General features: G+C 37.9%; 1 protein-coding gene across 1 annotated transcript in view; it reads right to left on the minus strand.

Annotated features, from left to right (window-relative positions):
* GK5 (glycerol kinase 5) overlaps window positions 1-11,191 on the minus strand; it is a 58,818-nt gene extending 47,627 nt beyond the window's left edge. Inside the window, exons 1-3 of the mRNA XM_017854205.1 lie at window positions 11,102-11,191; window positions 8,711-8,786; window positions 1,641-1,734 (exon numbers count right to left, since the gene is read on the minus strand). Coding sequence (XP_017709694.1) covers window positions 1,641-1,734; window positions 8,711-8,772 — 156 coding nt within the window. The 5' untranslated portion in view covers window positions 8,773-8,786; window positions 11,102-11,191. The remainder of the gene's footprint in view (window positions 1-1,640; window positions 1,735-8,710; window positions 8,787-11,101) is intronic.
* Between the last annotated feature and the right edge of the window lie 3,280 nt (window positions 11,192-14,471).

The raw sequence follows: 14,471 nt of genomic DNA on the forward strand, positions 1-14,471 counted from the left end.
AAAAAAAAAAAAAAAAAAAAACTAAAATTATATATTAAGATATAAAATTACAGATTATAAATTGCATAATTTAAAATTATACAATTGAAGGTTCATGACATTTCCTTATAACCACTTTTAACTCCCTTAATTACTGTGTCCTTCTTGTTAACAGCATCTCTCTCACAAGTTACTGCAGCAAGGTACATTTTTCTATATTAAACTATCAAAAAGGATAATCAATTCAGGTGAGATTCTGGCAAAATTTTTTCACTCATGCATTGCTGTTACATTCTATAATATATTCATATTTGTTTTCACATTAAATTAATATTATCAAATACTTGTCAAGTAAAACTGATGCTCTAGACACTCCTCTGGGGCTCCATCTGGTACCAGTACACTAGCAGAGAAGGTACTTAACTGTGAGGCATTAGAAGTACTAAAATAATTAATATGGGACAAGCGTGGTGGCTCACGCCTGTAATCCCAGCACTTTGGGAGTCCAAGGCGGGTGGATCATCAGGTCAGAAGATCGAGACCATCCTGACTAATACAGTGAAACCCCGTCTCTATTAACAATACAAAAAGTAGCTGGGCATGGTGGCACATGCCTGTAGTCCCAGCTACTTGGGAGGCTGAGGCAGGAGAATCACGTGAACCCAGGAGGCAGAGGTTGCAGTGAGCCGAGATCACGCCACTGCACTCCAGCCTGGGCGACAGAGCAAGACTCCATCTAAAAATAAAATAAAATAAAATAAAACAATTAATATGGAATATTGATTATGACATAAAATACTGTAGGTCTGACACCATTTAGGGAGCTGGAAAACTGTGTTTACCCTTTGATTCGGTAATCTCACATTCAGGAGTGAGGGCAAATTTGAGACAAATAACAGAAGAACAGATGATTTCATGATGTTGCTATTGTCACTGTCACCATCATCATTGTCATTTACTAATGCCTACTATGTATCAGGCATAATTTGGTGTTATTGACTTTGAGCCAGGATCTCACTGTGTCACCCAGACAGAGTACCCTGGAGTGCAGTGGCAATCACTGCAGCCTCGAACTCCTGGGCTCAAACAATCCTCTCACTGCAGCCTACCAAGTAGCAGGGACTACAGGTCCATACCACCATGTTCAGCTAATTTTGCATTATTTGTAGAGATGAGGTCTTAGCATATTGCCCAAGCTGGTCTTGAACTTCTGGCCTCAAGCAATCCCCCTGCCTCAGCCTTCCAAAGTGTTGAGATTACAGGCGTGAGCCATCACACCTGTAATGATAAGAGCTTGTAATAGTCTGCTAGTTATCTATAATATCTCAATATCCATCCTGAGCTTTTATAAAAGATGAAATTTGGGCACTTCATTCATCTAGTCTGTATCTTTTCCATTTCTCAAGAAGAGAAACACAAATTCTCACTAACATGTGAAACTCTGGTCCACCACAAACCTCCTTAGAACTTCCTGAGGTACAAGTCTACTACATACACCTTTGATTGACTATTATTAAACTTCACTGGAATGGGGAGTGTGTGCATATGTCTTCTTAATGTCCTAAAACAAAATAGGTAGGAAATAATACAATTAAGTCTACAATTAAGGGACATTTACAGAAAAACAAAATAATATCCAAATCACAGAAGAAATAGATTACCTTCATTAGAAGAGAATTATTCCAAGATTTTACAAGTTCAACAGCTCTTAAGTCTTGCCAACTTATAAAGTTGTGAAAATGATTTCCTGTTTTCCTAGAAAGAATAAAACAGTATTTTGAGACCCAGCATAAATCAGAGACTATGTTAAAGGTGTGCCATAAGAGAAAACAAAATTAGAGGCCATACTGTAATTGCAAAGTATAATTTAGTTAGATGTGCCTTTCTGAATGATTTTTTCTGGATTTTATAAGTTCAACCAACACTGCACAACAATTATGTGACATATAGTATGAAATGTATATACTTCCAAAACCAAAACTAAGGAAAAGGCCTTTGAAGACCTGCTCTTTAAAGACACTTTAAAGGCAAATTTTTAAAAAGCCAATGCTATTCCCCTTTATTGCACTTATCCTGATACACATAATCCAGTAAAAACCTCTGACCTGTGGAAGAGCTGAAATATTGCCTGAGCCTAGTTCTACACCGGTTAACTTTAGGATTGGCTTAGCCATTGGCAACCTAACATGCTTACCAAAATCTCTCCAATAAATAGAAATTCAACAAAACTTGGGTCAATACTACAATAAAAGCACAGAGCTAAGAAATACAGAAGTAAAAAAAATAATCATTTTTCCTTTGAGGCTCCTGCAAATCAACCACTGGCATCTACTAATCAACATCCAAGTCAAGCTTACTTTCTACCCCAACTCCAGGCCTCCCCCTGTGTGACTTGAACCATGTTCAATTACTAAGACTCATTCTCTACTCTACTTAAGCATTCCACACCCATGGTTATATCCTTACCTTTACATGTTCTACCACTGAAAGTCTAATGTTCCAATATTAGTCAGCACATAGGAATAAAAGTTTTCAGTTTTCTCAATCTTACTCCTTAAACACCTGGCCTTCCAACTCACTGCAACCTTTAATCCCTCAAACATTCCCTTTTCTTCCGACCAACCACTTCTAACTTTGGTTACTTTCCCAGATCCCATGGTCTATTACTTTAACTAACAGCTTGCCATTGCACTCTCTAACTTAACTTAAAAAAAAAAATTGTGGCAAAATATACATAATATGAGATTTACCATTTTACCTATTTTATGTGTACAATTTAGTAGCAGTAAGTACATTCACAACGTTGTGCAACCATCACCACTGTTTCTAAAACTCTCATCACCCCAAAGAGAAGCTCTGTAACAATTAGGAAATCACTCCCCATTCCTTCCTCACCCCATCCCTTATAGCCCCTATTCTATTTTCAGTCTCTCTACATTTGCCTATTCCAGGTAGATCATACATAAGTAGAATTATACAATATTTGTTCTTTTATATTTGGCTTACTTCACTTAGTGCAATGTTTTCTAGATTGGTCCATGTTGTAGCATGTATCAGAACTTTATTCCATTTTATGGCTGAACAATATTTCACTGTATCTATATACTACATATTGTTTATCACTTCATCTGTTGGTACACACTTGGGTTGTTTCTACCCTTTGGCTATTGTGATTACTGCTGCTTTAATATTGGTGTGAAGTATCTGTTTGAGTCTTTGTTTTCAATTTTTTTTAGGTATATACCTAGGAGTGGAACTGCTGGGTCATATAGTAATTCTATGTTTAACTTTTTGAGGAACTGGCAAACTGTTTTCCACAGTCATTGCACAATTTTACATTTCTACCAACAATGTATGAAGGTTCCAATTTTTCCAAATCCTCACCAGCACTTATCTTCCTTTTTTAGAAATTATCACCATTCTAGTGGGTGTGAAGTGGCATCTCATTATGGTTTTAATTTGCAATTCCCTAATTACTAATGACATTGAGCATCTTTGTGTGTGCTTACTGACCATCTGTATATTACTCAAGTCCTTTGTCCATTTATTAACCGAGTTGTTGTTTTCTTGTTGTTGAATTGTAGGAATTATTTACATATTCTAGATATTAATCCCTTACTAGGGATTAGGGATTAATATGTTACATGCTTCGAGGTTACAGTTTGCAAATATTTTCTCCCATTCCATGAGTTGTCTTTTCACTCTGTTGATAGGGTCCTGTTTTTTACCTTTATTAATGGAAATTGCAACATTTACCTAGATCATGAGCATGTTACTTCTCTTCCCTTTAGAAATCCAAATGGTCACCATTATCAAGAGTACAAATCAGAGGAGTGATTTCCTATTGTTTTAGTCCTCCATCTTGGATGAAATTACAAACCAAACCTACCAAGACACCTTCCATGTTACATGCTGCAGGTGGTTTTCTGAAGTCTAACTGCACACTAGGTATCAATGACTAAAGTTTTCAGACATATTTTAAAATACAAATTGCACATTACATCAAATTAATTTTAACATAGCTTACTTATTATTTATAATTAAATTTAGGGTAATTTTTCTACTTTGGAGAGTTCTAATAGTTAAGAAAACTGAAAAATTAATCATCATAAACAAATGAAAAAATAAATGTCCTTTGATATATAAAGTCCAATTTATCTATTTTTTGTTTCGTTAACTGTGCTTTCGATGTCATTTAAGGAATCACTGCCAAATCCAAAGTCATGATGATGATTTTCTCCTTTTTTCTTCTAAGAGTTTTTAGTTTAGAGTTAAAGCTTTTACATTTAGGTCTTTGATGCATTTTGGGGTTCATTTTTGTAAATAGTATTAGGTAAGGGTCCAATTTAATTCTTATGCATGTGAATGTTCAGTTTTCCCAGCACCATTTGTTGAAAAAACTATTCTTTTTCCACTGGCTGGTTTTAGCACCTTTGTCAAAGATCAGATTGTGTTTGATAAAGATAAAATCTACTGATATATAATTCTTCAGACCCATTCTACAATAACACATACTTACACACTTAAATCTAATGTTCAATCACTGGTTTCAGCAAATATTTATAAGGCAATTTGTACCAGGAGTCGGGTACACAGCTATGAACAGACACACATAGCACTTTTGCTCTTATGACTGTATTTTCTAGCAGGGAATTTAAACAAATAATCAAATACTCAGTTGCTCACTTACAGCCGGAATATGTCCTATAAAGGATAGAAGTGCCATGACAGTATTCAACAGATGGCCCCTGTGTGGTGGTCAGGGAAGGCTTGAGAAATGACAATGGATCTTAGCTCTGAAGGATGAGAAGGAATCAGAAGAATGAACATTCCCAACAAAATGTGCTATATGTTCAAAGGTCCTAGAGCAAGATGAAGCATGTCTTAGAAGAACTGAAAGGCTAGTGTGACTGAAGAACAATGAGGGGGAGAGAGAAAATCACAAGATGAAAGTGGCCTCATTAATTTATAACATGGAACCAGACAATCTAGAATACTGATTTTCAAGTAATAGCATATATTCTAATATTCACTCAGCATTGACTTGGGTTTATCTCTATCAACAATACAAGGAAAAATGAAGGAAAAGTGTAAATGGCAATATTGTAAATTAATTGTCTTAAACCCTTCTAACACTTTACACCATTCTGTGGCTCTTAATATATTTTATGTCATAAGTAGTTGGTATGACTCATTAATGTAAGCATCAAATACTACAATAAAAATCTATTTTATACAATGGGAATATAGAGTAATTTGTGTACCTACATAATGAGATTGTAAATTAGGGCTGGTATTCTTATTCATCTGTATATGCAGTGCAGCCCCCAGCACGGTGCATTACTCCCTGTGAGCCCTCAAACAGTTAAGAGTGAATCCCGGTTCCCGTGACTCACAGTTTTTGTTGCTAATTGGCACACACCCTGATCTGAAGTTAGCTGGCAGAAATCTCCCTCAACAGACACAGTGACTAAAGAAACAAAACAGCTCGCGATTTTTTTTTTAGAACAAAAGGAATTTAAAAGAACCAAATTGGAAGCGATATCAGTTAGAGTTATTTTAGAAAGCAGGCTAAACACACCACTTTTGGAATATATTGGAAAAAAAGCTTAACCTGAAGAACATGAAGAAAGTTCAAAGACTGAAAAAATTTAGTAAGTTTCCTGGTCCCTAAAGCGGGGATGGGGGAGAGACAAGGAGAAAAACAGAAACAAAGTTCAAAGTTTTAGACCTCCTGACAGCAACTGTGAGGAAAATAATGTTTCTACGGCCATGACGACAGAAATACACCATAGATGCAGGAGGAAAAAAACAACAAGCTGGGAGGAGGAGCTGCTGGCCAGGATTGGAACGAACAATAGGTTTTTCCACAGCGTCTAGTCTGTCTCCCCTTTTCTCTCACAAATGAACAAGAAGTGCTTCTGGCTGGCCCTGCGTTGTGCCCATCTGTGTTGTGTCCCCGCTGTTTGCTAGGGCTCTTGTGGAATCTGTCAGCATCATACACCACATTGGCTCCCTGGAGCCCAATGAGCAGAATAGGCTCCATTATTTTAATGTAAAAGAAGCACAAAGCCTTTCAGTTATTTTTCAAAAAATATCCACTATTGCAGTTTCCACAAGCAAAGAATGTTACCAAAACTCATGAAAGAATACAAACATTTCAAAAAAGGAAAAAGGACAGCCAAGATAAAAAAAAACTCACAGTGAATTGTTTTAGGCAGAAGACGTATCCTTCTACAACAACAACAACACCAGTAAGGAAAGTGAACTGTCTTGAAATCTAACTTTTCTATACCTTCTAACAGTGATGTATTGTCCTAGCATCAGACAAAAACTTTGCTTCCTAATATTCTGACCTTCCTGTTATGAGTGATATGGTAGCCAGGTCCTGATGAAAGCAATCACTGGGGCCAATGGCCAAGTAAATGTGACACATCCAATCAGTTCTTTCCCTGAGAACACTCTTCCCTCCACTTTCATCCATCCACTTCCCAGATTAGCGTCGGTCCTGCTTTGCTGGCTTTTTCTTCCCTGACTCACTTTAAATTTGGTGGGGGGAACCCACAGTCCAAATCCTTAGCTTGCTTTTCTTTTCTTCACATAATCTCTACCAGAGAACACATTATTTTTTGAGACTTCATCTACACCAATGGTTCCAAACTGGGGGTGTCCCCAGGGGACATTTAGCAATGTTTTGAGACATTTGTGGTTGGTACAAATGGTGGTGAGGTGGGCTGGGGTGCTACTGACATCTAGTGGGTAGAGGCCAGGGATGCTGCTAAACATCTGCAACACCACAGGACAGTCCCCACCACAATGAATTATTTAGCTCAAAATGTCAACAGTGTCACTAAGATTAGATACCTTATGTGTACAGGTAAGTTGAATTCATTCATCCCTTCATCTGACAATATACTACTATTTAAGATTTATTTAAGATTTGCCATAACCAAGGACAGTGCTGGGGGGTGGAGTAGGCACAGAAGAACTGTAGATGTAGGCATCAATCTGAGATGCATTATGCCGTGAAAAAAAACAGTACTGGGCCGAGCATGGTGGGTCACGCCTGTAATCCCAGCGCTTTGGGACACCAAGGCAGGCAGATCACTTGAGGCTCAGAGTTCAAGAGCAGCCTAGGCAACGTGGTGAGACTCCATTTCTATAAAAATTTTAAAAATTAGCCAGCCATAGTGTGGTACACACCTATAGTCCTAGCTACTTGGGAGGCTGACATGGGAGGATCCCTCGATCCCAGAAGTTTGAAGCTGCAGTGAGCTATGATCATGCCACTGTACTCCAGCCTGGGTAGCAAAGTGAAGACCTCGTCCCCCAAAAATGAAAATAAAAAGAAACTATCTGATGGAGATATGCTATGCCTCTTGAGAGTCCAAATTAAACCAATGTTCTAGTCACCTCTGAGATATCTCCACATTTACATGTCCAAAACCAAATATTTTATCATTTCTCCTTCTACCTACTCTACTACCCAACCCATTCCTCCTTATATTCTCTATGATTTCTATCAAACGGCCCAAACATCAGGGCCAGCAGTATTGGTAAATTCAAATTTCTTCTTCTTGCCTAATACTGAATTAGAAGCCAAGTCCTTGTGAATTCACCCTGATTATATTTTTCAGATTCATCTTTTCTCCCTCTGCTCACTTTTCTTTCCCACTGCCCAAACTCAAGATGTCCTTTGGAGCCTAATGCTTTAACAAAGACACATTTTACAGTGGTGTGTGTGGGTATGTGGTGGGGGTGTTTAGGAGGAGGGAATGTGGGTGTGTGTTTAAACCAAGAAACAGAGAAATACATGCTAGCTGGGGGAGGTGGCTGAGGTGGGAGAATTGCTTGACCCCAGGAATTGGAGACCAGCTTGGCAATATGGTGAAACCCCGTCTCTACAAAAAAACAAAAAAATTAGCCAGGCATAGTGGAGTGCACTTGTAGTCCCAGCTACTTGGGAGGCTAAGGAAAGAGGATCACCTGAGCCTGGGAAGTTGAGGCTGTAGTGAGCTGTAATCATGCCACTACACTCCAGCCTGGGGGACAGAATAAGACCCTGTCTTAGGAAAAAATAAAAAGAAAGAAACATGTCGAAGGCAATATGGGGATAGTGTAAAGAACACATGCTTCTGAGTCAAAAAGACAATTTAAAATCTTGGCTCTATTTGCTCACTGAGCAACCTTGAACAACTTATTTCTCTGTAAAAACAGGTATGATGCCTAAACTGTAAGTTTGTTGTAAGGATAATGGAACTTGGGACTGTCACAGGTGTTTACTATATAGTAGCTATTATGATATTATAACAGTGTTTAGTGTATATATGTCTCATATGCCATAGACAAATATTAAATTTAGAGTAGACTGAAAATATAAACCATAAGCACAGTACTGTATTTCTGAAATTTGTGAGCTTCCTCTGACTCTTTAGGTATAAGTTAATGTTTTAGATCTTCAACCTAGGCTTGTTTGAAAGCTAACTTACCTGAAAGAAAGAAATGGATAATTTTAATGACAGTAAATCTTTTTGTGGTTATTATTTTATATAAGTCAAGCTCAAATGACATGCAGCGAGCATATAAGCCAGAAAGCAGGCCTATTTCATCCCTCTTAACCAAACAAAACTATTCTCAATTCACAAAGTTAAAACTCCCCAGAGATTTCATAACAGTGTACTCACTGTGGCATGAACCCAGCAGTAGGGTGCTTATCACGAAATGTACTTACTTGTTCCACGTAATAAAAGTTCCTCTCTGTGTTGAAATGCCAAGACCAACAATTTGATTCATCTGTATTCCTGCAGCTAAAAGTAAAGATGGATAAAATACATGTTTTAAAGCCAGTGATATTTTTCTTTACAATATTATAATATGGAAAAAAAATCCAATGTAATCTTTAAGAAAAATACCTGGGTTTAGCATTCTAACAAAACAACTGGAATTAATAAATAAAGCATTACTAAGATGATTCTGCAGAATTTTTTTTTTACTTGAAGAAAACAAAGGTTGTTTCTTGTTTTTTGTTTTGCTGTTTTTTGTTTTGAGACAAAGTGTCACTCTGTTGCCCAGAATGGAGTGCAGTGGCGCAATCTTGGCTCACTGCAACCTCTGCCTCCTGGGTTCAAGCAATTCTCATGCCTCAGCCTCCCAAGTAGCTGGGATTACAGGCGTGCACCACCATGCCTGGCTAATTTTTTGTATTTTTAGTAGAGATGGGGTTTCACCATGTTGGCCAGCCTGGTCTCAAATTCCTGACCCTGGGTGATCCACCTACCTTGGCCTCTCAAAGTGCTGGGATTACAGGTGTGAGCCACTGTGCCTGGCCTTAAAGGTTGTTTCTTAATAATAAACTAGCTTTTTTTTGTTTTAGGTGTTGGGAAAAAAACAAATACTATGCAAAGTATGTCAGATTTATTTTTTCTTGGTAATAATAAAATTGGATCTTAATGTAAGCAATGGTCAATCACAATAGAAGCTGGTTAATGACAATAAAGGAAAATTCTCAAGGAAAATAGTATAATTACTGAAGCTGAGACCTTATTTTCAACAAAACTGATGCCAGGATGCAAATAAAAATATTGACTTTTTGGTCCAAATTTCTTAAAATATAGCAACTCGAGTATTTTTTGTGATATTCTTTAAAAATCTATTTATCCCACTGGGAAAATCTGGGACAACTTCAATTTGAGCACTGAGGAAAACACATCAACCCCCATATAGTATTCTAAAGTTATTCAACCTGAATCTAACTGGGAGGAAACAATCAGACAACCTCAAAACGAGAGACACGCTACTAAACTGGCTTGTACTTTTGAAAACTGTCATAAGAATGTGCTCTAGATGAAAGGAGCCTAAGCCGACTGACAGCTAAATGCAGTGCCTCCTCTTTGGCTGGGTTCTAGATTGAAAAAATAAGTTTTTTTGTTTTTTGTTTTCACTAAGACAAGAAAGAATATTGAAGACAGAGTATTAGAAAACAATACTGTGTTAATGTTATACTTCCTGAGTGTGATAATTGCATTGCGGTTATAGGAGAAAATACTCCTTTCCTATGGTTCAGAAAGAAAAAAGTTTGCAGAAAATGGTAAACATTACCAAATAATGTTTGAATCTACAAGAAAGATATACAAGAGTTTACGGTACTATTCTTGCAACTTTTGTATAGACTTTGAAATATTTCAAACCAAAAAAGATGAGAAGAAGCAATTCAGCCAGAAAAATGAAGTAAAAGATCTTTTAGAATTTACATTTGCAAGTAATCTTTGCCATGTTCTCAAGCAAGGTTGCCATTTCAATGTTTTGAGATGTTTTCAATGTTTAAGAATGTTTCTAACATTCTTTTTTTTTTTTTTTTTTTTTTGAGAAGAGGTCTTGCTCTGCCGCCCAGGCTGGAGTGCAGTGGCCGGCTCTCAGCTCACTGCAAGCTCCGCCTCCCGGGTTCAAGCCATTCTCCTGTCTCAGCCTCCCGAGTAGCTGGGACTACAGGCGCCCGCCACCTCGCCCGGCTAGTTTTTTGTATTTTTTAGTAGAGACGGGGTTTCACCATATTAGCCAGGATGGTCTCGATCTCCTGACTTCGTGATCCGCCCGTCTCGGCCTCCCAAAGTGCTGGGATTACAGGCTTGAGCCACCGCGCCCCGCCTGTTTCTAACATTCTTAAAGAACTAAGATTTAGACGATAGCTTTGGCCAGGAGAGCACTTTATGTCAAGTGACCAGAAAAATCCAAAAACTTAAAATAACTCAGTTGTAAACTCATGAGAGTAGAAACTATACACTGTAACTTTTGTTTATAATCCTGTAGTATTTTGTGCCTAACAGGAAATCAGAACAGCACTAGCTATAACCTGGAATGAGGAAATGGTGAGCATTTACATTACAGCTGAAAAGAGACAAACCAGAGGACACAGCAGATGTTACTTTTCCCTGACAAAGGAGCTCACTGTGAATTACAAATTTCCCTTGAAAAATACTGGGAAACTAATCCCCATAAAATACTACATATATATATACACACACATACATATATAAATTAGGAACACCACAACTACAGAAGCCTGAGGAAAACTCTTACTACAAAAAAAAATAAAGATTATTGTTATTTTTATAAATTCAATTACCTTTGACTGCTTCTTTTATTACGGCAACAAATTGAATCCAAAGAACATCAGGATCAATTTCTACCCAGCCAATTTGAGGATAAAGATTTTCTACCTATTGAGGAAAAGAAGATTTAGTAAAAACAGCATTAGATCAAGTCAATAGTATGGGTATTTGAGTCTCAAAACTACTGGTTAAAATAATTAATATGATTTTATTATCTAATTAATTTTTATTAAAATTGAAAAAAACACATATATGAAATAACAAAGGACTATATGCCAACATCAAAATAGTAGTAACTCATGAGTTCACAGAAGATTTTAGCTTTGTTTATCTCTACTTTCATTTTCTAAGTTTTCTACAAGGTATGTTTTAAAATAAGAAAAAATGCTTTTAAAACTAAAATAAATTTTAGAAAAGTGAATTCCAGTTCAGACCATGATAGAGTAAGCACACTCCACCCTGTCTCTTCCACCAAATACAAATATAACACGTGGACAGAATCCATGGAGCAGCTATTGTGGACTCTTAAAAAGTATATTGCAGCAGGTGGACTGCAGGAAGTAGATAAGAATTCAGGTACCATGGAACTGGTGGTGAGTTTCCCATTTTTCTTCTGAAATCCCCTGGCTTAGACTCAAGACATCCTGAAAACCAGAACTGGGAACTAGGGCACAAAGGAAGCGCCAGAAGCAGCTCTACTGTTTTGGCTCAAAGAATGAGAACGCGAACTCCTAACACTCAGAGGAAATGGGAGAGATCTCCCATTTTTCTTTTTTCCCTTGTCTCCATACTTTTGTACCCACACAATCCTGCAGCAGTGGCAGCAGCAGTTAATTAGTGGTATCAGTGCGTCTCAACAGGTACCTAAAATCCTGAGGAAGGTGAAACTTCCTCTCCAATCAGACGAGCGGTGATCCAAGAGGGTGTGGTCAACCCTATGGCTTTTTTCTCTGTTTCCACAGCCTAACCCCAGACGCACCCAGCCGAATGGGGTAAGAAAAGCCCCAGCTTTTTGGCCAGGAACCACAAGGGGAGGTTCAGAGAATCAAAAAGTACCAGGGCCGTCTCAGAAACGGAGGAGCTTGGAAAAGATACCACAGAAAGTTGTGTATGAACTCTTAGGCTCACCCCAAAGCTGCACTTGTATGGATGTAATCCTAAACATTATACCAAAGATATTAAGAACACAACTAAAGGACAGACCACTGCCCAGGTCCCAGACTAACTACTAGGTTGCACACACACAGGGCAGATCCAAATAGTACTGCCAAGATTTTGAAAACAAATCTGACATTGAAACTGCAGTCCACAGAAGACTTAATTTGTAGCCTGAACCCAACTGCAATAAATACCTGCCAGAAGAAAAACAACAAAATTCCTCATAGGATTTATAAAACCCCCAGGGTCTTTTAACATAATATTCAAAATTTCTGAATACAATCCAAAACTACAAGGTATATGAAGAACCTGAAAAATCTAACTCATACTGGAAAAGATAATCAAGAAATGCCAATGCCAAGATGACACAGATATCTGACAAACAGTCTAAAGCAGCTGTTAGGAAAATACTCCAAGAGGAGTGAATACACTTGCAACAAATGGAAAGACAAAGTCTCAGCAAAGGTAACTGCAGTAATCATTTAACTACATATGTGTATATCAAGGTCAGTATATCAAGACATCATGAAGAATGCCTTAAATATATCCCATTTTAAAAAGAAAGAAGGCCGGGCGCGGTGGCTCAAGCCTGTAATCCCAGCACTTTGGGAGGCCGAGAGGGGTGGATCACGAGGTCAGGAGATCGAGACCATCCTGGCTAACACGGTGAAACCCCGTCTCTACTAAAAAATACAAAAAACTAGCCGGGCGACGTGGCGGGCGCCTGTAGTCCCAGCTACTCCGGAGGCTGAGGCAGGAGAATGGCGTGAACCTGGGAGGCGGAGCTTGCGGTGAGCTGAGATCTGGCCACTGCACTCCAGCCTGGGCGACAGAGCGAGATTCCGTCTCAAAAACAAACAAACAACAACAACAAAAAAAAAAAACAAAAAACTAGCCGGGCAAGGTGGCGGGCGCCTGTAGTCCCAGCTGGGTGATAGCGAGACTCCGTCTCAAAAATAAATAAATAAATAAATAAATAAATAAATAAATAAATAGAAAGAAAAGAAATTCATGAAAGACGTAAAAAAGAAAATTTTAGAATTGAAAAATGTACTGATCAAAATTTAAAACTTACTAGATGGGCTCAATAGCAGAAGGGAGATAGAAGAAAATGAATAAACTTGAAGACAGATCAATAGAAATTATCTGCACAACAGAAAGAAAAAAGATTGGAGGAAAAAAAAAGAACAAAGCCCCAGGGACATACCAAAGGTCTAATATTTATGTAATCAGAGGTCTCCAAAGATGAAAAGAAAGAGTTCAGAGCAGAAAAAAAAATTACTTGAGGGAAGTAACAGTGCTAAAAGCTGCCCAAGTTCAGTGAAACCTATATATTCAAGAGGCTCAGAAAACCTTTACTAAATGAACCCAAAGCATTACACACCCAGATATCATAATTAAAATGCGGAAAACTAAAAGCAAAAAAAAAGTTTGAAACCAGAAACTTCACATATACAGAACAAAAATTTAAATGACTGTGGATTTCTCATCAGTACCATGAAAGCCAGAAATAAGTGGCTCAACATTTACAGTACGCTAAAAGAACTGCCATCCCATATTTCTATAACAAAATCCCAACAGGATTTTTTGTATATTCTAAAATTTATATTAGGCAAAAACACTAAAATAGCCAAAACAATGTTGAAACAGAATAAAGTCAGAGAGGAAAAAAAAGAATAAAGTTAGAGGCACACTACCCAATTTCAAGACTTACTATAAAGCTACAGTAATCAAAATAGTATGCTATTGCCATAAAAACTGACACATAGATCAATGGAACAGAATAGAGAGTCCAGAGATAGACTCACAAATATGACTAGTTGATTTTCAACAAAAGTACAGAGGCAATTCCATGGAGAAAAGATAGTTTTTTCAACAAATGGTGTAACAAGTGGACATCCATATAAAAAAAAAAAAAGAAAAAAATCAGGCCAGGCATGGTGGCTCACGCCTGTAATCCCAGCACTTTGGGAGGCCAAGGCGGGCAGACTGCCTGAGCTCAGGTGTTCGCAACCAGCTTGGGCAACACAGTGAAACCCCATCTCTACTAAAAAAAAAAAAAAAAAAAATAGCCGGCGTGGCAGCAGCACCTGTAGTCCCAGCTACTCATGAGGCTGAGGCAGGAGAACTGCTTGACCCCGGGAGGCACAGGTTGCAATGAGCCAAGATCCAACCACTGCACTCCAGCCTGGGCAACAGAGCAAGGCTCCATCTCAAAAAAAAAAA

Source organism: Rhinopithecus bieti, unplaced genomic scaffold (genome assembly GCF_001698545.2).
Source record: "Rhinopithecus bieti isolate Rb0 unplaced genomic scaffold, ASM169854v2 scaffold_2653, whole genome shotgun sequence".
Classification (NCBI taxonomy): Eukaryota; Metazoa; Chordata; class Mammalia; order Primates; family Cercopithecidae; genus Rhinopithecus; species Rhinopithecus bieti.